This window comes from Copidosoma floridanum, unplaced genomic scaffold (genome assembly GCF_036245765.1).
Source record: "Copidosoma floridanum isolate Cflo_tuat_1 unplaced genomic scaffold, Cflo_Japanese_pri ptg000001l, whole genome shotgun sequence".
NCBI lineage: Eukaryota > Metazoa > Arthropoda > Insecta > Hymenoptera > Encyrtidae > Copidosoma > Copidosoma floridanum.
This window is the reverse complement of record NW_028321878.1, coordinates 59,900-85,374: the sequence shown is the minus strand read 5'-3', so window position 1 is coordinate 85,374 and position 25,475 is coordinate 59,900. Positions and strand designations below refer to the sequence as shown.

Genomic DNA, 25,475 nt, shown 5'->3' with positions numbered 1-25,475 from the left:
GGAAGAAGAACGTATTGGGGTTAGAGAGAGAGCTCTGCAGTGTACATGGTAAATAAGCTGGAATGATATATAGACTCTTGCCAACGTCGACGACTCTTTGGCAGTCGGCCAAATATTTGTACGCGCGTGGGCGTATCCACAATTATAATAGATAAAGCGTAGCAAGGCTCGACTTCCCTTTCTGACGCATCATCGTCCTCGTCTGTGTCGTTGTTGTTGTTGTACCACCATCTCGTATTACTTATACTCAATACTGGGCACGCTTCAATCCAATAAAATGAAAAGTAGATACAGGAAGAGGTGTATTGGCATCCTTACGCACAATAAATTTTTATTCCCTCGGGGAGCCATAGTTACATTGTTGGGTTTTGCTAAGCTTCTTACCGGAATGACGAATACATACGTCTGCAGATAGAAATTGGTCCTTGCTGGGGGAAAATTTTTGTTTTTATGGCTGCACCATCACTTGATGATGATGATAAGTCACTTGAACGGCCAGCCCAGACTGAGAATAGATTCTTACTCGCTTTTCACTAGAGCGAGAACAAGACGTCCAATACGCCACGAGAAAAATCAGCCGAAGATTACGCATAATACGCATTATGAGCGTGTAGCATGTAGAGCTTGACAGACCACAAAAAGTACGTGAAACAGAGACGGAAGAAAAAGAAGAGGTACGTGATGGAAAACCCGAGCAGTCAAGTGGTATATAAATAACGCATGGGCAGCGGCAGCGTATAAATAATGCAGGTCGCAAATATCAGCGAAACGCCGATGTCCCTACGTCCCCCTACCTCTCGTAGCATTCTCAGCCCCGGTACTGTACATGTGCATAGGTATAGTCGACCATCGACACAGTTGCTCATCGTCCCCATTACGTAAAACCTCTCGTTTAGGTTTCTCTTTTGACACTCGCTCCTTAATTCTTTTCTCTTGCTCTCTCCGTTTAACTTTTTTAAAGCTTCATCATCCTCGGCATATATATATATATATATATATATATATAGGTACACAAGGGTCATTGGGTTGCAGTGGTACATCTCACATCAATAAAAATTACAGTTTTCAATCGGTGTAATATTCTTGATCCGCGTGTATACCAATATGCATATGTGTGTGTGAGTGTGTATATATATATAGAAAACCAGGCTTATACAAATTCATTCGTTTGTTTTGCAAATGTACATTATTTTCACATGCGATTAGTACTTTTGCATTAATCGTTGAGATCTGCTCTAAAAGCTAACGAAAGAATGAGTCACTGGGCGACGAAATTTCAGACTCACAAAAAGATCCGTTGTTGTTCGGGCAAAAGGGCACGGGCACGGGCGCATACACAAATAAAGCCTTATTTAAGTATTCAAGTATGCGTGAAAGCTGATTAAATATGATGCCATCAGGCTTCCTAGGGATAAGTGGAGAGATCAGAGAGATCGTTGGTGTATAAATAAATATGATATGCAGACGAAAAGGCGCATACAGCCGTAAAGATATATATATATATATATATATATATATATATATAAGTACTGCAGAACAGAACAAAGAACACCTACTCTAATGGCGCGTGCGTGCTAGAGTCGCGCCTGATTGCTCTCTACGCGCGTCGCGCCGCTCCCATCTGTTGCTCACCGACGCGTCGTCGGTCGGATTTATATAAATATTTACCATAGAGAAACGGGCTTGATATATATATATATATATATATATATATATATATATATATACCATTAGTAGTGACAAAATAGAAATTATACAATATATACGACTCGTCGGCTGCACTCCAGCGCTTGATCGATCGATGATATTGATGATCGAGACGTCTTTCCTTACATCTTCTTACATTACTATTTCGAGTAGGTAATGAACCTATGTACATACGTAGACGCACAAGCAGGTATATATCGATCGAGTTTGATTAATCAATAATCATTGAGATCGAGATGGAGAATATTGGTAACTTTTTACAAGTTTAATTACAAATTACGGTTTGATTTTTCAGATGTATATTAATTTGGCTCATTAGACAAGTAACCATCCAACCAGGTATGTGTATTGAATGATTAATTTAATATTAAGAATATTCATGTATAACCGGTTATATTTGCGATGCGGTGTCTCGTAAATTATTTATCAAGGTTTAAGCTTTATTGAACGAGGATTTTTTTTCTAAGAAAAATTTCTACAAGACAATGCTTATCCCTAACAATTGATAAACCGACCTGAACAGGAGTAATCATTACCGTTGGTGTACCCAATAACCCCAGCGAAAAATATTTGCAGTCTCACAATCACAATAATTTAATAGCAACATGTATGCGTAAAAATAATGTTTAATCATTGTTTCACAACAGTTATTTCAGTGCCAGATTTTATACATAAAAAATACAAGTTTAACACAAAAATTTTACAAAGTTTGAGAGAGCGTTCTGTTGTAAGTAGTGTATTGTCGGTGAAACGTTTTCGAGAGACAACTTGTACTTGATCCAGTTTTGGCCTAAACACATGCACAATTCCTTACACCTCTTTTCAATAACAAAGCCGCCAAGTACCTACTAATTTCAGACTTGATATTTATTGATCTCATCTGTTGTAGATTATTTCGCATGCGTATACGTTGACATACAGTGTATATTCATCGATTGGTACTGAATTGGCACCAATTGATTACTGATTCTGTACTTAAAAAAATATGGTTTAGCGGGTTATTTCGCTGCTTTTGCCGAAAAGCGGAGATAATTATATGTCTTCAATACATATGTATATAAGTAATATCGATTGTTCATATGAATAAATAGCAAACAAGAAGCGACGAGACGGAATATATTATCATCAGTGTCAATAGAATTGTTTGTGGGTATCCGATGGGAGAGGAATGATTGCAATTCGCAAGAAAGGGGAAATTATTGAGAAATACCCCCAAAAACAATAGTATTCCTCTTTTTCAACAACTTTGCCGGATATTTACTGAAAAGAATGTCGATTAAAGCTACCAATCATTTTGCTTCGAGTTTGAATGACGTGCGTGCGTGTATTTGCAAATAAACGAAAATCGAAAATACTTTATTCGTATATTATAAGTAACTCGCATACGCGTATCCTTGCAAAAGACATGGGATCCTCTCTCCTGTTGTTGGCCCGCTATTTCAAAGATTATCAGACTGGTAAAATGTAAGCAATACCCTCCTAGATGTAAATAGGTACGACTCGTAAGCAACTGCATGCACACGCAGAAAATGAGACGGCGGCATGTTATGTACATTTTGTTTATACCTATACATATATTAGATATATCGTTGCATGCATGCGAGAGCCAAAGAGACAGAGCGAGGGGAGTGAAAAGGTGGTGCGGAGGAGGAGGAAAATTGGGCATTGAGCGTCTCGCCTCCTCTCCGCTCCGGCCGGTGCGCTCACTTGTTGAGTGTCGAGCGACAGACGCGTCCAGCTCTCTCTCTCTCTCTCTCTCTCTCTATATAGGTACCTTGGTGCTCTCATGCACATACGTACTAGCGTTCTCTTCTCCTCCTGAACAGTCACTAGCCGGCGCGCGGCTTATTCATTTATACTTTTGAGCGCTCGCGCGTTCTCGTGCCCCTCTAATGGGTTGTGGGTGCTTACCGTAGTTATTTGTTGTATCACCCAAGAGTCCTATTGTCGTATCTGTTGCCCACTTTTTTTTTTTTTTTTTTCCATTGCACCCATAGTTGCCCTCCTACAAGTATTACGTACCCATGTGTAAAAAGTTAAACGCTGACGCGAAAAGTGAAAGTGTGTATACCCGTGCTTTAGATTAACTAGCGACAACTACCTATTATTGTACTTGGAGGACACAAAGATGACGAGGTGGTTGTTGGTTGAGTACCGTCGTAACTGCTGCTGCTGTCTCATCAATACGATGCCAACCGCCGACAACAATGTGAGCTTGCACGAGCAAAGGCATCACTCGCTTACGTAAGCCCGCTGCAGCTCTGCCTCCTCCTCCTCCTCCTGCTGCTGCTGCTGATGTACATACGTCCGCGTACGCGTTCTTTGCACATATATGCATATATATATATTTATATATATATATATATATATATATATATATATATTTATATTACGCTGCGAGAACTCAGTCGTGTATGCGCGTGACCATTCCTCTTTTTCAACAATACACGACGTTACCGTATAGATACATATGCATTATATTTAATGTTTTCCCAAACTCGACAATAAAACGAAAAACAATGTATGATTAAACAGCAACAACAAAATAATAATAATAATAATAATAATAATAATAATAATAATAACGCTGAGGAATTAAGTGTGCGCGAGGTCTCGTCGGGGTTAATGTAGCCGCATGCAGTAGCAACAGCAGCGCATTGTTAATCGATCACAATAAGCTCGTACGACTCGCCAGTGCCAAGTACTTTTTTTAATACTTACAGTTTATCGGTGGCTATCGTTGGAGGTGGGCAGTAACAGTAATCAGGACTGAGGGTATATCCATGCAGTTTGCACAAACACACGCACACACGTACGCTTGGAGAATAAATTGATTGTGAACCTATTATTATTGACATACACCCGCACACGTAACACACACACACACACACACACACACACACACACAGAGGTATTAGATAGATAATGGCGATGAAGAGCCGGAAGTACGTGGGCTCGTCTTACCACTTCAGCTCGCCAAGGTATTACCCAGCCATAAGTCCGGCGTATTGGGCACCGCAAGCACAAACTGCGCCCTACTCCGTTCCAGGTAAATTGTCTATTGTCTACATGTATAAGGATATTATTTTTTAATTTGCTTCTATTGCATCTGACGTTTTTTTTTTTTTTTTTTTTTTTTTTTTTTTTTTGCTAGTACTTACGTATGATGGGTCAAAGGATAGTAGTTGAATATGTAATGATATTATATACGTGTAGGTACATATTACGCTGCGCGCATTTCTTACTATTTTTGGGGTCCTCCTCGAACGCCGGAGTGTGTTTGTAGGTGCCTGTACTTATAGCGCTGTTTCTAGCCTCGACTAGTTGCATGTCCAAGCTCGAGTGATGCTCTCACTCGTCGCCGCAGACCCGCGTGTGCAGTGTGGCACAGCAGAGATACCTACTTGAGTATTAGCCGTGAGAAGGAGAGAGAAAGAGACGATTTGCGTATTATTTTTGCTCTCCACTCGCCACGCTGCTTACAAGACTTGATCAACTGTCCATCCGATACGTACTTACAACATCGGTTCCTCGTACGTCCTAGCTGCGCACACGCAATACTTGTACTGTACCTTGGACGTTTCTTCGTTAAAGCATCCCCAAGACTCCCAAGAGCATTGGCATAATATAATATATAGGTACTTTCGAGATTGGCATGACTCAAATTGGGAGCGTCTTATGCTCGGCTTGGGTAGTTTCCGTTTTCTTTGTTTCTGGCTGCTAGTCATTTCACCGGTCAATGATTCGTTCACGCGTCATTCGCATACCTCAAGGATAATTTACACCTTGATGATTTAAAATTATCTATTTGAATAAACTCATTTTTCACATTTAAATAAAAGTCGTATTTTTATCGATTAAATTTACCGACTTGGGAACATTTTAATTGTCGTTGAAAATATAATACGTTGCGATACAAGCCAATTTTTAATTAACTTAATGAGCCTTCAATTAAGATGATAAAATTATTTATAAGGGTCGCCGGAGTATGACGCCAATTTTCGTAACAAGTATATATTTTTACGCATCTAAATGTCGCGGTTCCTCTGTTATGTTTTAAATAGTAATCAAGTGTGCATCTCAAAAGTTATTTTCAATTTACAGAGATTTGCTGCACTTGGTGTACAGCAAAAAATATCCTTTCCAAATACACTGCCGTAATGGTGCCTGTGCATTACATAATATTATTTCAATATATATATATATATATATATTATCTTCTCTCTCTCTCTCTCTCTCTCTCTCTCGGATCCAAATTCACAAAACAATTCAACGGAATATTTTTCCACTGCCCATTCTTACATTTATTTAAGCATATAGTCACTACATAACGCAACAGCTCGCGCGCATTTATAAATTTCGAGTGTGTGTGTGTGTGTGTGTGCCCGCGCGCGTATGTGGTTGCGTAACCTTCATAGAATAAATTGAAAGCTTCACTTAGAAACGTGGATAAAAAAAACGTTATAAAGAGTTGGCTAGTTGAAAAAAGTAACTTGTCTGCACTTCTCAGTCTCTCTTGCGTTGTCCATTTAAACATTGACCTTGACTTTCGTTACTCGTCATGTGTTTTTTTTTTTATTTTTTGTTTTTTTTTCCATAAACTCCAGCAAATGTTAAAAAAAAAAAAAATTACGTTTTACAATTTGCGTTGTTAGCTATTTTTATTTGCATAAATCTTTTCAACGCTGTACTGTAACACGTAAAAAATATTCTTAGAAAGATTTGAGTATTCATTGCAAAATGTGCAAATGCATAAAAATTTTATTTGTAAGTCACAACTTATTAAATATTACATCTCGTGTATACTTATCATGTGCAATAAAATACGTGGACACGCGTTGACGCATTCGGATTCAGGTGAGAGAAAGAAGAAAAAGAAAATATTTACATTCGAACAATCGATCAGGTAAGGCAAAGAAAAAAAAAAAAAAAAAAAAAAAAATGTATTAACTCATAATCGAGCGAGGAAAAACGTACCAATGATAATTTCCAAGGTGACATTAACTGGCGAACGGTGCGCATTTCAAGTATCTTTGCCTACATAGGCATTGAAAGTCGTCGATGATAAGCCCTATGAGGAATCGCCACTGAGGTATATAATATGACACAAGTAAGTATATCAGGCAAACGAGCGAGCGCGTGGGACGGGTTTGTAAAAGTATCAGCATACAGGTACAATGCTTAAAGTGAGTAGACAAGTCAGTGTTTGTATTTTATCAAATGTGTCTGTATTATAAAGGGTATATACATATTTACGTGTAGTCGTGCATGTAAGCGCTAACATTTAAAAACATGAGGGTTATGCAGGCGACTTGCCTCAGCCATTTCTATTAATCAATCAATAAATTAATAAATAAAAACACTCAAGTGTTGCAGTAAATATTTTAATTAAAATTTATTCCAGGATAATTTTCTATTGGGGATTTTTGGTTCACCCAAATAAAGCTGTAACGAGCAATCAAGTCTCATCTTAATAATCCCTAGTCCATATCGGACGTAACTTTGTATTTATTTATTTAAAGTCATATTATTTACTAGAATTTAGTGAACTCGTTTATTCATTTTATTTTGTTTTATTAAGAGAATCAAAATTTTTCATCGATACTTTTTTTTTAGTCCAACAAGTTTTTAGTAAAAAGATTTATACAGTTTCAAATTATGCCGTTTTTTGCAACTTTGACAATTTATTTCTAATCAAGAAGCTAGTAGGCCTAAGAAATTAAATATATATATATATATATGTATTGTCCATCAACGAAAATGTACCTTCTAGGTTATTCATATATATATTGAGAAACTTAAAAAGGCTTAAAAAAAGCACATCATATTTTCGAATTTTTTAACATTCTTGGAAACAATTTATTAAGCAAACATGATTATTGTGAAATTGTAGCCTCTTGGAACCTCGCCTTGAAAAAAAAATTTTATTTTTTTTATTTACACTTTGAGAGTTTTTCTAATCACAATTTTATTTTCCCTGCAATTTTTCATATGCGAGTCGAACAATTTTCAATCCCCAGTAAGCAGTTGAGCGAAAAAAAAAAATAATAATAACAACAATAAAGAATAAATAAATAAATAAATAATAAATGTTGCTGTTAATTTTCAAACCCCTTCGATAGAAGTTCTTGATGATTTTTTAAAAAACTCACTAGGCTTTTCCCCCGTTTGTACCAGTACTCGCATGAAAGACTTGGACATTGGCAGAGGATAAGACGAAAAAATAAAATATAGATTAAAATCAAATTGTGGCAAAAATTAAGAGCTTGTTCAAGACACTTGATGGCGCATACATTTGAATGTAATACAAGTACAAAAATACAACGACTGTGAGATAAAGATTCCGAAATTTCTGTTTCTGTAATATTTAACCATACTTTAAGCCGTAAGAAAATTGCCGTGTAATGCATTATTAAACGTGAAACCTACGCTACAGGCAACGTAGATCAGCACACGGAATGGATATTAGTTTAACGTAACATTGTATCACTTGCTAAGTAAGTGATTTTTGTATATGAAATGCGTGGGTACAGTCGTTTTCTTGTGTCTATTTACCTTCATTCCCAAACACTTGAAATTTAGTGGTCTTTTGAGTAAAAATTGTAATTAAAAATAAATTATTAGTTTACTCGTGACAATGACCGATTGTTATACAAAAGTGCAAGCGACATGGATAATTATATGTCTTGCACCCGAGTGTTTAATTAAATTGTAATTTTCCGATAATGTAAAAATCAGTATTTAAATCATAAAATATCTATCATTTAAAAGTATTTTTTTTTTTACAAGGCGGATCATAGCGTCCTTTCAGTAGGTTGCTACGTAATTGACATGAAATAAGAAAAAGACGCCGGTACTTTGCTTTTACTGAACGGCACTAAATAGTTACGGCAAGAATAGCGTGATTGTTCGTTCTAATCTGCGAGCTAACAAAAGCGCAAAGTGCCTCCACAATCAGCTGTATGGAAACGGCAGTAGTGAGCGTTGCGCAACAAATTATCGACATTTACCTGACCACTCGTCGACGAAGATGATGACTCTCTGTCCCTCTCACGCGTCACCTTGCGAAAGCAACATGCCAAGTTTTTTTTTCTTACCGCTTTGCACCCTAGTCTAAGCAAACAGTTGGGCTGGTAGCAATTTTTTTCTTTATTTTTTTTATCTTTTTTTTGCGATGAGGTTGCGAAACAGTTTCTATTTTTGCGTTGGGATGAATATATTTTTAAACAAATGTTTCTGATGATGTTGGAAATTACGTGTGCAAAGCAGTATTAAATGATCCATTTTCGCTTATTTTATAAAAAAAAAAAAAAAAAAATTTCCCTTAAACACACCTCAAGCTGTAACAGACTTGGAGTGTTGTTTTATTGGTGAGGTAATTTTAAGGCATTCGACCATACGAAACAAAATAAAAAACAATTTGTTAACAAGTCTGGAAACTATCATACAGGCGGGAGTAATGCACTTATGATTTGCGAGGTAAGCTAAGAAAACCTGCCACCTATACGTTAAACGCTCCGATGGGACTAACATATATATATATATATATATATATATATATATATATATATATATGTTCAGTTACTGAAATGATAGATTATGGTAGTTTCCTTGTAAACAATTAAAGCATCATTCTCCCCTGTAATAATTTGTAAATCTACGTTCAAGACCATAGTATCTTTTGCAGTATCGTAGGGTAATGGTCTAACTTTTGGTGTGCTGTTTTATGATGGATGTGTATACATATTTATGCCAGCCAGCCTTTAGCCACAAGTCCATCTTACAAAATACGTGAATGTTGGCTTTGATTTGATAAATATAAGCATTGAGAGAGGATAATAGTATATTAAAAAGTTCCTTCTCTCGTTGTTATATATCATGTCGAGATTTTGGTCATTGGAGGCATTTTTTGCAAGTAAAGAGCGCTTCGTTATTACAAAAATGACGAAAAAGTATTACATCGAAAACAAATTTTTTAAAAACGAAACAAAAGCCAAAATATGACGTACGTTATACTGATTAATTTTCATACGCATAGGTAGCTGCATTGTAGAAAATACATTATTATATATTATTTTGGCTAAAGATACAGAGGATTAGAAAAAGAGATTAGAGTACGTTTCAGTATTAAAATGAAAAAAAAAAAAAAAAAAAAAAACTGCCTCTTCCATTTTCTTTTTAAGTATATTTTTAAAATTTTGCTAAGGTCTTTAAGCATACAGTAAATTCGAACTTGACGACGGCTCATTGCATAACTTTCAGTACTACTTGGTAAGTATATCTGCAATACATCGGCCAACTCTAAGGTAAAAGGAAGTCAAGGATGTTTGAAAGTGTATAGCTACAATCACGCGACTCGTACTGTATGCTCCATAATCCTGACGACGGTAGCGCGCACATTCCTTTCTATCGCGTACGTGTACGTACCCAACTCGTCCCGACCTACTCGTCGTTTTATCGAGTTTTAACGAATTTCATTCTTGAAAAAAAGTATTTTTTTTTTTTTTTTTTTAGAAAAATTGTACTTTCAAATTGAGTACATAAGCCGAGAGTTTTTTTTTTTTTTCAACCAAAGTTGCATCGATTACATTAGACGGGGTGTACCTACATTAGGACTATTTGTTAAATATATTTTGCAAACGCATTCAAAATATATGGTGTTTCATTTCTACCATTGTTTCTGTTAGCAGAAAATTTACTTGTCACGTACAATTGGCCGTGAAAAATTTCGCAATTCATGCTATTGTTAATAATTCTGAATCAATCAAAGTCACAGCATATATACTTACTTATGCAAGCGCGCGCATAGTGCACGGAAACACCCGCGCAGCAATACTTTGAGACCTGCACGTCTCGTCGTAGGCGCAGCATAAAACGAATCCAAGATGCCCACGCTCCGCGTCTTTGCGTCATAAGCGGGAGTGAAGTAGTTGTAGTTTGTGCCTATGGTTATGCTTGATAATTTGACGAAAAGTAACATTTTTTTTCTTTACTTTGTTAATTTTGTACGGAAATAAGTTGGCCATACTAAAGTTCAACCTTATTGCATAATCAACAATACCACCAAGTTAAGACTTGTCGAGTACTTTTATATCCAGAGTAGGTTTGTTGAATAGCCTTATTCGTTGTGCGAATGTGTATCTATGGTTAAGCACATATTATTATTATTATTATTATTATTATTATTATTATTATTATTATTATTATTATTATTATCATTATTATTTGCTCAATTCGAGAAATCGTTGCTCCTCCCATAGCCTTTCATCTACTGGTATTTAATTTTTTGGCAGAACTCACGCTCCATGCCTGCTGCAGAGATGCAAGAATATGGCACTGCGATTTTCAATTTGTTTGCCGATGTAAGCCTTAATAAACCGTCCCTGGAAGTAGGTACCTCCTGTTATTTTTTTATTTTTGTCTTGCTGCCCGAATGGAAACCTCTAGTCTTAATGTTATATCTATGTAATATGTGTCGCTGATATTGTCGAGGCTAAAAAAATATCAAGACTAAAGGTGTGAGTCGACTTGATTACTTTTGATCGATCATTGTGACGTTTCATTTTCGTCTCGTAAGTATATTTTGAAATATACGTGATGTCGATGTCTACAGGCGCAAAGTGAACAGGGTCAATGCTACAAAGTTCATTAGGGGCGACGACACGGCTACGCGTAGAAACCTTGCCAGGAAAATAAAAAAGTACCCACCCACCCGCGCAGCAGCCGTGGAAACGGGTGTGAACAAAGTGAGAAGGAGAAGTAAAAGTTGGCGGTGGATCGTACATGCAAGCGAACTTTGACGCGGCTGACTAAGTATACATAGAGCTTAAAATGCACCCGCGCGCTGTTGGCGTGCTAGGTCTTTTACTTGCGTAATATGTACAAGGTTGCAACTGCGCACAAACGCACTTAAAAGAGAAACAAACTGTTACGAGCTGCAAGACTCCATTGGCGGCTGTTGTTGGTGGTGGCGGCGATGATGATGGTAACGCTTCTCGATTTACATTTGACCCAGTCTCAGGAAGCGAGTCTTTTGCTCACTGGTCATTGGCCTCGACTCGTTTGCTCGCCACTTTCTCCCTCTTAGTTCTTAGACTTGATTTACCCTTCCTTCTTTTTCTCACCGTACTAGAGCTTTGCCCTTTTCAACAACTACCTCGCCCACCACCGTTGGAACAAACTTTCAACTCTTGACTTCATCTCCTCGTTAATTGATCATGCAAAATCTCTCCATGCTTACTTGTGGCAGCAGCAGCAGCAGCAGCAGTAGCAGTACTTCAACTTTACCTCATAATTACCGGGTCTTGTATTTTTCTTACTCTTGCCACTCAAGACAACGATGATCCCCTCTTTTTCTTCGCGTCGCGCGGTTCTGTTGAAAATTATTCATTTCTGTTTCATCCCCTACAGTACTTATTGTTTTTCATTGTGGTGTAGAAGCAGAGCAGAAATGCAAGGCAATCCAGGCTGATACTTTAGATGAAGGTTTAGGTGCAAGTTAACATGGTAATTATCGTTACTCCGAGAAAGGGGTATGCGCCCAAAGTCATTCGAGTTGTGGCGGGGGTTGTATTACGTAACTTTTTTTTTCACCGTGCGTGCCTATGTTACGGCGTAAGGCTAATATACAGCAAAGGAGTTACGGATTATTACCCCAGCAAAAGTTGGAAACCCAAGGTTACTCGATATGTATATAAATATTAAATTTTTTGAATGGTTAAGCGTGATATTGCTTTAGATGACAAATATATCTATACAGCGAGAAAAAGCACATCTCTTACAACTTGATCTAGATGAATAAGAAAAACCATCTAACGCGACACTTGAATAATATATAATGCTGTTTACAGTGACTACTTTTGTGATTATTGGTTTCTCATATAACACCATTAATTGCTACCTTATCCTTAATATATACACAATGATAACAAATGATGGAGGTAGTTTGATCCATCATTCGTACGTAGAAGCATGCAGCAATATCATTATAATAAATATGCTTGTAAGACGTGTCCAAATTAATGTGTATAGAAGCAACACGCGATTTTATAATAACAAATAAAAAAAAGCAAAGCCAAAAATGGGAAAAATAAGAGCAAGAGCTAGGCTAGCAGATTATTACATTTGCGGTAAGTCGCAAGTTGTGGAGCGCCAAAGTATCAGTCAAACAAGTACTTACATATTATGTGTATGTATATATACATAATACAGCTATCCCGTCTTTTTTTCTCTTCTTTTGCGGTCGCCGTTCCCCACTACTCCCAACACCAACCCGTATGTGTATATATACCTAATGTTGTTCGTAGTGCGCCAAATCCCGGATACCTGCGCTTTAACAATTCCACATGCGAGACGCGTGCCGGTACTTTTTCCTCTCTTTTTTTTTTCTTTCTCTCTTGCTTTCTCCTCCCTTCTTTGTAAGAGGTTTAATGGTCAGAGCCACAGTCAGTACTGCAGCGTTGTTAGCTAGCCGAGTAAAGATTTTACATGTCCTTAAACTTTTGCGGCTTTCCGCTTTCTTGACGTATCAACGTGGCTAATCGTAAATTTGAAATCAGTCTTCATTGTTTTTTTTTTTTATATTCCTCATCCTAATATCGCTTGACAAGTAGTATGTCCGAGTTTTACGTGTGTACAAGTATACTGTTTAACGAAAAATTCAATATTAAAAAGAGTAAAACGTATACCAAGCAAATCAGAAACGCGATACTGCATCTACATATACAGTATTACGGTACTATAATACTTTTCCGGGCTAAGCTTATCCAAGAGGAATTCATGTGTTAAAAACATATATTTACTCGTTTCAAGTGGCCAAAGTAAAGCAGCTTGAAAATAATTTTTTATTACATTCATCACAAAATATCGTCCTTTTCGCGAATACAACGTTATTTGAGAAAATATAGCAATTTTCCACTTTGGAGCAAAGCAACTACATTTTTTGGGCTCTGTGTGGTATAATTAGCCAATACTTGATATAGTATAAATACAACAATATATAGTCGTTAACAATCGTCTAAGCGCTACACTTGAAAAAAATTTTTTTTTTTTTTATATTGTTATGATCAAGTCTTATCGATATTTTTGCAATATCTGTATTATTTACATAAATATAGCAATTTCAAGATTTAGATTATTTCTAGTTCCAAAATTTCGAATTTAAAGCACAGCCACTACCATTTTGTGTTGATATATTATCATTTTAAGTGGCCAAAGTCTTAATTTTAAAAAATTGATTTTTTGGAATATCCATGTTCACAAAATATCGTCCTTTTCTCCATATCTATAATACATACGAAAGTATAGCCATTCAATATTTGCGATTATTTTTGGTCAAAAAATTTCGAATTTAGAATGCAGCCACTACTTTTTCTGAGCTCTGCGTGATACAATAGGCCAATATGAAGCATATTAAGGTGTAACTTATGAATACGTTATCGTTTTAAGTGGCTTAAAATTGCAATTAAAAAAAAAAAAAAAAAAAAAAAAATTCAATTTTCAAATTACGCAATACCATCCTTTTCTTGATATTTTTAATATTTGCGGAAATATAGCCATTTAAAATTTTCATTGAAAAATATTGTGCTGAGAAGATTTTCATAGTTACCCCTCATCTTACCGATACGAATTTCCGTATATAGATACTTATTTTAGCTACGTTTGGATTTAATGCTGAAAAAAGTTTAGCTGAGGTTTTTAACTTTTGTAGAAGCCAAAAGGGTTTAACTCGAGCACGAAAAATTGATTACGAAAGTTTGTAACTTTTATCAGAAAGGTGCATACAAAGTCAAAATTATTGAATAGAGTGTCTTCTTTAGTAACAACTCATGGATACTAGAGTATTTAACAAATTTTTCAACCATTATTCTGGCTCTAAACACAGTTACTTGTAAATTTTTTTTTTTCGCCCAGAAAACCTATGAAAAGAACAAAAAAAAAAAAAAAAAAGATTTGAACAATATTCACAAAATGTTTGGTAAAAACCAAAAATAAAGTGTTACGTCAAATGACTGGCACATAATATATCGAAGTTTTCGTTAAAAGATCCATGTATTAGACGTTACAATTTTAAAGAGGTTAATAATTTTAATAATGATACCAATGAAAACATTGTATAATAACAGCAGCAACAATGATAGTAGTAGCGTCAGTTAAAGTTCATAAAGCTTCATTTGCTTGCCTTCTATTTTGAAAACGATAATTTTAGGCTCTTTTACAATAACCTCTTTTTTAAATGTTTGTGTAAGTAATGGCACATCAAGAACACCAACGACGTGAGTCGGGATATACAAGTAAAACTTTGAAAAAGCTTTTGTGCAGTAGTATATACCTAATAATGTATAGATAGCTCTGTATCGTGTTGGGAAGCGTAACACGCAAAGCGGATACAAGCATCAACGTTAAACTTACTTGGTCACCTTTTATATTTCTCTCTTTCCCTTGTGTTTTTTCTCCACATTGGTTGTCACTCCGTAACAGTGCTTGTGTTGAAAATCTTTTTTTTTTTTTTTCCAATATTCTGTTACTCTGCTCAACGTGTACTTTGCTATCTTTTGCGCTCAATGTTTCATCGTTTTTTTATTCGTGACGTGTCTGTTCCTACTTTTTTTTCGTACCTTTTTTAATTCACATAAATTTTGTCCTTCTTTTGCATTATCTTTCGAGTCTCAATTCTTTTATACCACGACTATCCTTTCCTTCGCGAATGAATTGTTTTCAAATCTCCTGTGTGTGTATGTTTAGTTTGACAAAAAAAAAAAAAAAAAAAAACTCTTGCAAGTCGACAGCAAATTTTCTATAGACGCTGTATGTGATCTTTCACAACTAAGGCTTTTCTTGGGGCACTACATTTTAATTTGAGTAGCATGAAATGATGTACAATCCATTACTAGAAATTGAAAAAAATTTGTATGCAACGTTGCATAGATGTCATTGATGTTTGTAATAAGTTGTTGAACGATTCGTTATTTTAGCAGCTAAAAATTCTTTGCCTAAAGTAAGTACATCATAAGTACTAGCGAACAATTACTAGACCGTAATTGTCAGCACCCATTGGTAACCTTCTGTTGGCTGTGTGCGGTATATTTGAATAACACTATAGCAATCCCGAAAGTAAACAATTGAGCTCAATAAAGAATGCATTAACCCTCCAAACGAAAGAGTAGAGGGAAACAAATTGAGTAGACGCCTCGTGTCCGCTGTATATACGTGTTCATCAATACATTAGGTTCGTTTGGGGCTTAGCTTGGAGCAGCTCGGAGCTCTTCCGAACTTTGCCCCAAAACACGCGTTTTGCTCCGAGCAAATTCCTACAGTCGTTATATCTATATTTACAGTCTTGGCAATATAAATATTTACGTCTTGGCCATAAATATAGATATACCGACTGTAGGAATTTGCTCGGAGCAAAACGCGTGTTTTGGGGCAAAGTTCGGAGGAGCTCCGAGTTGCTCCAAGCTGAGCCCCAAACGAACCAATTGGTCTTTCGCCTCAGGGCTTGTTTTATATTACTCCATATTTGCGTTGTATCTTTGATGCAGTACAACATGTACAGTAAAAATGCAGCTCCAAACAGATAATTGTTGAATGCGAGTTTAAATGGGTGGTAAAGAAACCGAGGCAATCACGAGTTTGGTAAAACCAACTTATTATAAGCTGGTCGACACATCTTTTTACCTGACTGCAAAAAAATCTAGGCTTTTCTAAATATTTATTTACGTAAGTATTTGACTGTATACAGGTATAAACTTTATTTCTTGCACCACCTAATAGGTTAATTTTGAAATAAAACGGTGACGAAAATAATTTCATATAGTTATGCGGTCGGGATTGTACGAATAATTTTCTTAGTAATGACAATACTGTAAAATCCAAGTGTGGTAAAGTACAGATTTAAAGCGTGTAATCGAAATTTCTGTTTTTTTAAAATGCATTATAAATAAAACCAAATTGATACTATTTCGCATATAATTCTTTTCAACCAAACAAAATTTTTCTTCAACGATTGGCAGAAGAACGCTGTAGTGAGTAAAATATTTTTGTCACAGATTTTACACACTTGTAAACATGTTAAATATGTGATGTTTTATTTTTCACTCAACAGCTTTACTACATTGATTTTTCCCATTCAAATGTGTCCCGTTTAATGGAACTGGTGTCAACTATTCGGTTCATCATAGCTTTGGTTATCCACAATGTTCTTAATAAGAAATAAAAATTGCAACTACACATTTTAAACGTGTACTTTAAAATGCTTGGATTTACGGTTAAAGGATCCCTGCAAGAGGATAACAATATCTTACTAATATATAAAGCAAAGTCGCTAAAACCGTTGTAATCGCTAACCGCGAAAACTACTGAACCGATTTTGCTGAAATTTTGCACACTGATTCATGATACTTCCTAGATGGTTTTAGTATAGTTTTTATCTTAAAAAATTTAATAACAATAGCAATAAATGAGCTCAAAGTTTTGCAAAAATACGCCAGCTTTTCACTTTAGTTCAGTAAAATCCGCTAGGTGGCGTCGACATAAAATTGAAGCTACCTGCAACATAAATAAATAAGTGTGGTTATAATACGCCGGAGCGTGTCGTTAGCTGTATAGTCGAACTTCGGCAGCTCATCAAGCTGTTCAGAGAATGCTGGTGATAGTCCTGCAGCTGGGAATCCCGGTTACGGACGACACTTTTCTCTAAGGGGGAAGGAACCCAAGTGTCCCTTCACCCTGAATCTCGACGAGTGCGATCAAAGAAAAATAAATTAATTCCAACCGATGCCGTCTCTGCCAGAATACCAGGAGACATATCTAGCCAGAGCACAATCTGCACCAACTCTTCAGAGTTGGGTGGCAGTCCCACCATCCCACCTGTTGTAGTTAAAGAATTTGTGGCTACAAATGTAAGCAAGGAAAAACATCTCTGATGGGCACGGGAAGCCACAGCGGCTACCTTCTTGGTAGTCGCGTCCCCAACGCTCTTACCCACATGTTCCCGTCTAAAGATGAGCAATTGAGCAGTTGGTTATCCGGGGAACGACCCGAGACGAGATATTCTTTGGTCAGCGGCGTACCTCCCTCCATCACAGTCTCCGTACATCGAGACTCCCAGGGTAAGAATCAAGCAACCCGTAGCCAGCTCTTCATCATCAGGAATAATAATAAAGAATAGCCTGGAAGTTTTACCACTGGCGCTTTTTAGGGCCATTATAAGTATTTACGTTCCCTACTTAACCATCAATTTCATCGGTTCTTTTTAGGGGCCACCTAAGTGTAAACTACGTTGCCAACAAATACATTTTTATTACCATTTCCGGAAGCGATTCGTCGACTAAAAGATTATATTAACTAAAGACGGGCACTATTAAACCAAGTCAGCTATTCACTGGCAGACGTCACCTGCGAAGATGTTCTTCGCAAGGCTGAAAAACCTGGTGACCGACGACTCTATATTACCCTCTCGACTCTAAGCATTTAACCAGAAATCACTGATCCTCTCCAAGGTCTGCGCTGGGCAAACCTATAACAGCTATGAAGGAAAAAAAAACTTGAGCCAACGGGACAGCCTCCACTGGACAAATATCACTAACCAATCTCCCCATCTAAGATCACCAAAACAACTAAATCTGCAAAATAAAAAAAGGTGCTTTAGACACCAACGTCTTTGACGTTATACCGGCAGACGTTGGGAAAGAGCACTACGACTAGCCCCAAAGTTTCGGACTTAGTAATTTTTCTCCCAATCAGTCTGGGTCTTCAACAGTAAGCCAGAGAAGATCACCCTGAGGTATCCAGGCAGTCACAATTGCTGTTAACTGCAGTCAAAAAAGAGTTAACTTAAGAAGCTCACCGGTCTTTTTTAGGGCCATCGGACGTCGAACTACCTTGCGAACAAATGTATTAAAATTAACAAAGTTGACTGAAAATAGCCTTTAGGGGTCATAAAAGTCGTAAGCATACCAATAGTCGCAAAAGGGTATATTGGAAAGAAAACCTCAAATGTATCTAATGAATACAATTTGAGGCGTCAAGAAACTGACGCAGAAAATTTATCGAGATTGAAACAGCAGCGTCAAAATCGTCAACTTAAGAGTCCATTACGTGAGAGATCAGCTTTTCATTGTACCCTCACAGCAATCTCTGAAATCTTTAAAGATCCTACTTCAGATTTTTTAATGAGTAGAAAATGTATTTGTGTTTTTGTGGCAATAAAGATGTTGGGTTTAAGGTCCAGGACTTTGTTGCTCTGGTAATAAAATTGTGAGATATGAGAAAAAACAATTTTTTTTTTAATATAAATTTTTTGGGGGTTTTAAATCTTAACAGCTTTAAAAAATAGCCCTTTTCGTGAATTACACAGAAGAAACCAAATCAACAACTTCTTATAGCCATCGATTATTTTATGGCATAAAGAACGCACGGTACTTTTCAGCATAATTATTTTTTTGAATTTGTACACCTTATTATTTGACCAAATAAACTATATGGATTCCGAAAAAATATGTTTTTAATAAGAAGATTTTTGTTCTGAGATGTATTGGGAATATGTGTAAAATTTTCTAACTAAAAATGTTTCACATTACGTGTCAACACACTACGGTGTTTTATTTAGTAAGTCTCGGGCGAAGCCGAGACAGGGGGCTGCTATACTTGTATATACAGTATCTGCAAGAAGTGCAGAAAAGTGCTTTGATAATGCCTAAAATCATCTTTATCGTTTATGCTGCATTTTGATGACCGTGTAAATGAAACTTGAATCATTTGAAGGAAGTAAAAAAATGTCAAATCACTTAGATTTCCACAGTAAAATACATGACGCACACGGTGTTGCAAGGCTTTGTTGTTATACAAAACTTCTGCAAGTACATAATGGCGCGCTAGTACAAAAGTACAAAAGGTGAGGCTCAGCCTCTGTGAGCTCGATTGCGTAAGCGCTCGCAAGATTGAGCCAAGAAAAAAACTGTACATTATATATGAGACATTCCACAGAAAGTCATTGCAACGGCAAACCAAATTCAAACCATGTTTTCAAAAAAAAACTGGCTTGTTATTTTTTCGTACTACCCGTATCACTATGTACACAAGAGAGTAAGACTTTTTTTTCTCACACAAGAGTCAGTCTGGTAGGGGATCGAGAAAAAGTGTGAAAACATGAAATAAAATCTCCCAATCATAAGTTTACATTGGACCGAAAATCAGATCTCATTCAAGCTTACTCTGTAATTTACCAATTTTAAGCAGTACTAAATTATCTTTGCCACTCTCGGTACAAGAATCATTTTCCTACCCGATCAGTCTTATTTCAAAGGCCTGTCAACGTTTTGCGTCATAAGATTTTTAATACTCATCTAACCGCTCACCATTGAATATTACTAATTAAAGTAGTATTTTTCTTGAATATGTATTAAAATGCGTATACGCAATAGGTATATACACGAAAATAATACGAACAATAAGACATGCATAGTGATGAGGAAGTATTCAAATTAAATTCTGTTTGATTTAATTAACTTTGACAAAAAGTTACCCGAAATCATATTTCTCTTATTCTTGGTATGGAGGAATTTTTTTACCAATTCAACAAGTCTTCTCATTCGGGAGTTTATTTTATACACTTGGACAAATTTTCGTTTTTTGATCAGCCTGTGGCGTATTGATGAACTCCGGTTCGAAAAGCTCACGACAGACTTGATTAAAAATTTTTCAGAGTTACTTGGCTAATTAATCCCTTTTTGTGAACTATATGCATGCCAACAAGTTCACGTAGACAGTCTATTCACCAAAGTAGATGTATATGGTTTTTTTTTTTTCTTTTTTCTTTTTCTCACACAACCACGAGCAATCAGTACGTAGAGCAAAGTCGTTAGCCTCTTGAAACTTTCTACTCGTGGCTCGTGCAATTTTTTTCCTTGTCCTTGAAAATGTCCTAGTATTTGAAATTTGAATGTGGCAATAAATAAAAGTTAAAAGAAGCTCCGTGTCAAAAGATTTTTGATGGAGTTGTCTTTAAAAGCTTGTCTGGAGACATTGGATGTATTTATAGAATGAGTAGAATATTTTACTTTTGAGACAATCAGAGGGGATAAAAAGTTGGCGAATCGCGAGAGGTGCGGCATATTATGAATACTCGTCGAGGAAAAAGTATAGGGAGAAGAGGAGAGCTGCAGTGCAGCATTCTCGATGGGGCTATGCATGGGGAGACAAAAGAAAGACAACGCAGGTACTTGTATTTGGCGAGCTGTTGTCACGCTCTCACTCTCACATTGTCTGTCCTCTCGGTATTCCAGGCGCGAGCGATTCACAGCACCTTCTTATACCAGCGGGTTCACCGTTGAATAATAATCACCGGCTGATGATTTCTGATGCCGAGAGTTAAAGGAGAGTAAATAAATCAATAAATTGAATGACCGTAGTACATTTAGGGGCGATAAAATAAGGATCTGTAACATGTTCCACTACAATTTTTTTTTTTTTTTTTTTTTTTTTACCTCTATTCATACATCATACACTTTATAACCAAGGTGCATTCTCATGCTGTACTGTCTGCTGTAAACTGCTGACTTGCTTGTGCATATATTGACTGCTTGTCTCTGTTCAATCAATCAATCTTTATTATTAACAATCTCACGTAGAATCTTATCATCTTGTAATCCTACTACTGATGTGTCGTATAAAAACAGGTCAAATTGAATTTGTAATGAAATATGTTGATAACCAAGAAGCATGTTGACAAACTTTAAGAAATAATGATGATAAATTGTTGTCCAAGTGTTGTTGTGCGATCAAGTGGTGTCTTTGGTGGGACTTGCGAATATGAATTGCATTTAATGTCAACAAAAATGTAAATACAATGAGATCTAGATAATTGGTTAAAGTTTGTATGTAAAAAAAAAAAGTAGCAGATGTAGGGTAAAATAAATCAGTCAACTCTTTGGTGTATGGGCAAAGCTGAAAGAAGAAAGTAGAAAAGTGGTGGTTGTGGTCGCAATGGTGCTGATGTGAATAAAAATATAAAAAGCGGAGCGATCAGATGGGAGTTTAATTGATCATTCGTATGACATTCGATGCCTCAAGTTTCTTCCGGTAAGCCTCTACCTGCCTAGCAACCAACGCTATAACCGGCCTAAGGCTCTTTTTTTTTCATTCGGTATGTTCCCTATAAGAAACGTGTATACACTCACACACAGAAACCTACCTTCTCCAACCGTATTTCTCTCTCGTCCTCTTATTATGCATGTCTTTTCTCGTCTTTTCTTATGGGCATGTAAAAGGAAATGCCAAAATACTTAATGCATACTAATGCAAACCCGCGTGCGGTTATTTTCAAGGCTCCCACTTTGTCTGTTTTGCGTTTTGCTTATACAATCTTCTATGTACCATTTTTCCTATAATGTTCAAGTTGAATTTTACTCGAAATTAGAGCAAACGTGACGCAAAACTCGTTAGGAGAAAGGAACGCAGGGGACTGATGTTGTATTTTTTTACTTTTATCGCTTTGTGTCAAGTTGCGTATTGTTATTGTTATCACCAAGGCCCTGACGTCACATAAGGGGAGAGACAGAGACAAGGTTTTGCTTTTGTCATCATGTATTTCGTTACCAAGAATATCGTAGTCACGATGATGAAATGAGATCTGCCGCGGGTCCTGAACGTGCTCGAAATATTTATATTTTCCATTCATTCATACAATAATTCTTAATTATTATTTTTTTATTTTTTTTACAATTTTTGCGCTGGTATTAAACACACCGCAGATGATAATTTAACCAAGGTAGTTTTCATTGCTGAGGGTTCAGACAAATATTGACTAACCAATCATTTTTCTACGTATACTCACTGTTCACAATTCATTGTCATTCGCAATACCTATTCTCGACTTTTTTCATTATTATCAATCATCTTTTTGCTGCTTATTTTATGCTTGATACAAACGATACTCTCTGTAATTGCCAACGAGTCATTGAATACAGTCTAGTTACAAACAAGTAATGGATGTACAAGTCCCGAACGGAACAAAATTTTTTTTTTTTTTGCCAAGTACCCACAATATGTAAACGGCATTGAAATGCCTGTATACAACTTACTCAAGTCTCTAGCTACTTATACTTGAATATAAAGGTTGTTAAATTGATTTCAACTCGTCAACTCTCGGTTGAAATAAAATCAATACAATTAAGTACGAGTGCGTGGTCCTAAAGCACTCGAGCAAAAAAGGGTACTTTATTAATTAGTCAACAAATTTGAAATCTATGTAAAAAAACTTGATGATTGATGATTTTTTCGTTGTTAAAAGGCTAATTGGTAACATCAACTAGTTTCAAATCGAAATATACGACACTAAAATCGTTGAAAATGTTGAAATATAAATGGAATCGAAATGATAAATACGGAGAACAAAGCCCTGAAAGCTAAAGTAGACATTTTTTTCTTCCTTTGTTACAGATCGCAAACTGTTTGTGGGCATGCTGTCAAAAAAGTTTACAGAGAACGACGTGCGCAACATGTTTGACATCTACGGGGAGATCGAGGAATGCTCGGTGCTGAGGGAGAGCGGGCAGAGCAAAGGCTGCGCCTTCGTAACCTTTGCCAGTAAACAGTCTGCCATCCATGCCATAAAGGCACTTCATCACTCCCAGACGATGGAGGTAAGAGTTGAACATGCACGTTTATACACATACCGATGTTACAGACAAAGGCATCATTTGCATTCATCACCTGTAATCTTCCCTTTTCTCGTTTCTCACCATCCCCCCATTTTATTTTTCCTCGTGATCTCTCAAGTATTCCTTCACTGCAAGAGGTTCAGTAAACCTCATTTATTTTCTGCACAGGTAATTAATATTAGTGTGTATACGCTTGACTTTGAAAAATCGGTGAATAGAACAATGATTTACCTATCGTTGCGTGATTGATATTATTAATTCAATGCACCCCTGCATAATACACATGAAACAAGTTTGAAAGAAAACAGTATGCACGGTAGGGGTGTATATTTATAAAAATCGTAAAAAAATGTGGGGTGCATAGTCGGGACTCGGGGGACATTGAGAATCCGATATAATGTGATTACGTGTGGCACGCACGCAGTCCCGGAGATACCATGATACCATAATTTTTACAAACACAAGTGAAAGATCTTTGCCGAACTTGAAGCATGCGATCCTGTGAGCGAATCAGGGGTCAAAAGTATTTGTTTTCAAAGATTTTGGACAGTTCTTGAGACAGTGAGTTCAGATTTAGAAAAAACTTGGCAGTGTATTTTATCAGGCTTATTTACATAAAAACTACGAGGTATCAGGTAAAGGGTGAGCTTTTTATCATTACTTTTTTGCTTTCTTCCTTGTACATCTTCACCCGTGTACGTACACTACATGTATGTCCGCGCGAGTGTCAACTACTAACTTGTTTTTGGACATGCGGGCGCAAGTTGGCCGGACAGTAGTATTACACACTTGGCGAGCATCATTTTGGCACCCCGCCAGCCGGTAAGAATCGCACTTGTCGCGTTTTACTCGCGCCCGCGAGTCTGTTGCGTTATCATCTATATATAGTTGATATAGGCACATATTAACAGGTACACCGGCTACTTGGGTGTACTACGATCGTGCCAACTGATTTAATTTGCTAGAGCACCGATCGTTCAAGCGACTAATTGATCGTAACATCTTTCTCGGCTATGTTTCTCATTTCTTTTTTTCTTTCGCTTTCCTTTTGTTGATACGAAAGAGACTTCCGATCAAGTATACGTCATGGGAACACAAGATGGTCAACCGTGACACAAGTGCCCCAAGGACTAGAACACTACTGTTTTTTTTTTTTTTTTTTTTTTTTCCCTCATCACAAACTTTGGCTTCTTTCAAAAAACGATGAGTGCTCGACTGTTTTTTACACTAGATAAACTGTCTCGACAATGGGAACAACAGTTGATATCCTCAGACAGAATTTCCATTTATTGCCACCAATATGACATTCAGCTCGTAACAACAATGTTCCTCTTGTTCTGTAGGGTTGCTCATCGCCGTTGGTGGTAAAGTTTGCGGATACACAGAAGGATAAGGACCAGAAAAAGTTGCAGCAGATGCAGACAAACCTCTGGAATATTGCTGGAGTCAATATGACACCCCATTACCTCACAACGGTATCGCATGATTTAAAATTTTTCTTTTTTTCTTTTATTTTTTTTTTTTTTTTTTTTTGTTTGTATTATGTTGATTGAAAGCATTTGACCTGCAGTGTTTATTTTACGATTCGACTTGGGAACTAGAATTTTTTAAATCAAATAAGTTGATAACGTAGCCCTTAAAATTATTACTTGGCGTCTTTCATTGTACACGTACCAGTCGATGCAATTTCTAATCGCGATAATTTTTTTGTTACAAATACCCATTTTTCATCATTATTTACAAATCGTGTAGTAACAGACGATAATCAACAATAAATAAACGATCGACAGCAGAACGAGACACCGTCGACGATCGCTCCTACGGCAACGTCGTTGCAGCTCCTACAGCAGTTGCAGGCGAGCTCGGGAGCAACGCCGCCGGTTGCCTCAAATCCAACACCAAGCGCATTAACGAGCGTCCAGCACCAGCTACTGCTGCAACAGCACATTGGTCTGGGGGCGGTCGCACCCTCGCCTGTTCAGACCTCGGCTGTTCATACCACCCAGGACATCAACTCGGCCAATCTGCAGGGCCTAGCGACATTGGCCTCTCTTGGTAGCTCGGCCGGTGAGTACGATGGTCAGTGTCGCACGGGCTTGGATTCTTCGT

At 36.8% G+C, this 25,475-nt stretch overlaps 1 protein-coding gene across 16 annotated transcripts in view; it reads left to right on the top strand.

Annotated features, from left to right (window-relative positions):
• LOC106643102 (CUGBP Elav-like family member 1) overlaps window positions 1–25,475 on the top strand; it is a 218,151-nt gene that overhangs the window by 185,410 nt on the left and 7,266 nt on the right. For 14 of the 16 annotated variants that reach the window (XM_089598179.1, XM_089598165.1, XM_089598222.1 and 11 more), the window contains exons 6-8: window positions 23,146–23,348; window positions 24,710–24,841; window positions 25,157–25,445. In XM_089598179.1, coding sequence (XP_089454305.1) covers window positions 23,146–23,348; window positions 24,710–24,841; window positions 25,157–25,445 — 624 coding nt within the window. The remainder of the gene's footprint in view (window positions 1–23,145; window positions 23,349–24,709; window positions 24,842–25,156; window positions 25,446–25,475) is intronic. The other 2 variants (XM_089598193.1, XM_089598198.1) reach the window with 2 other exon arrangements.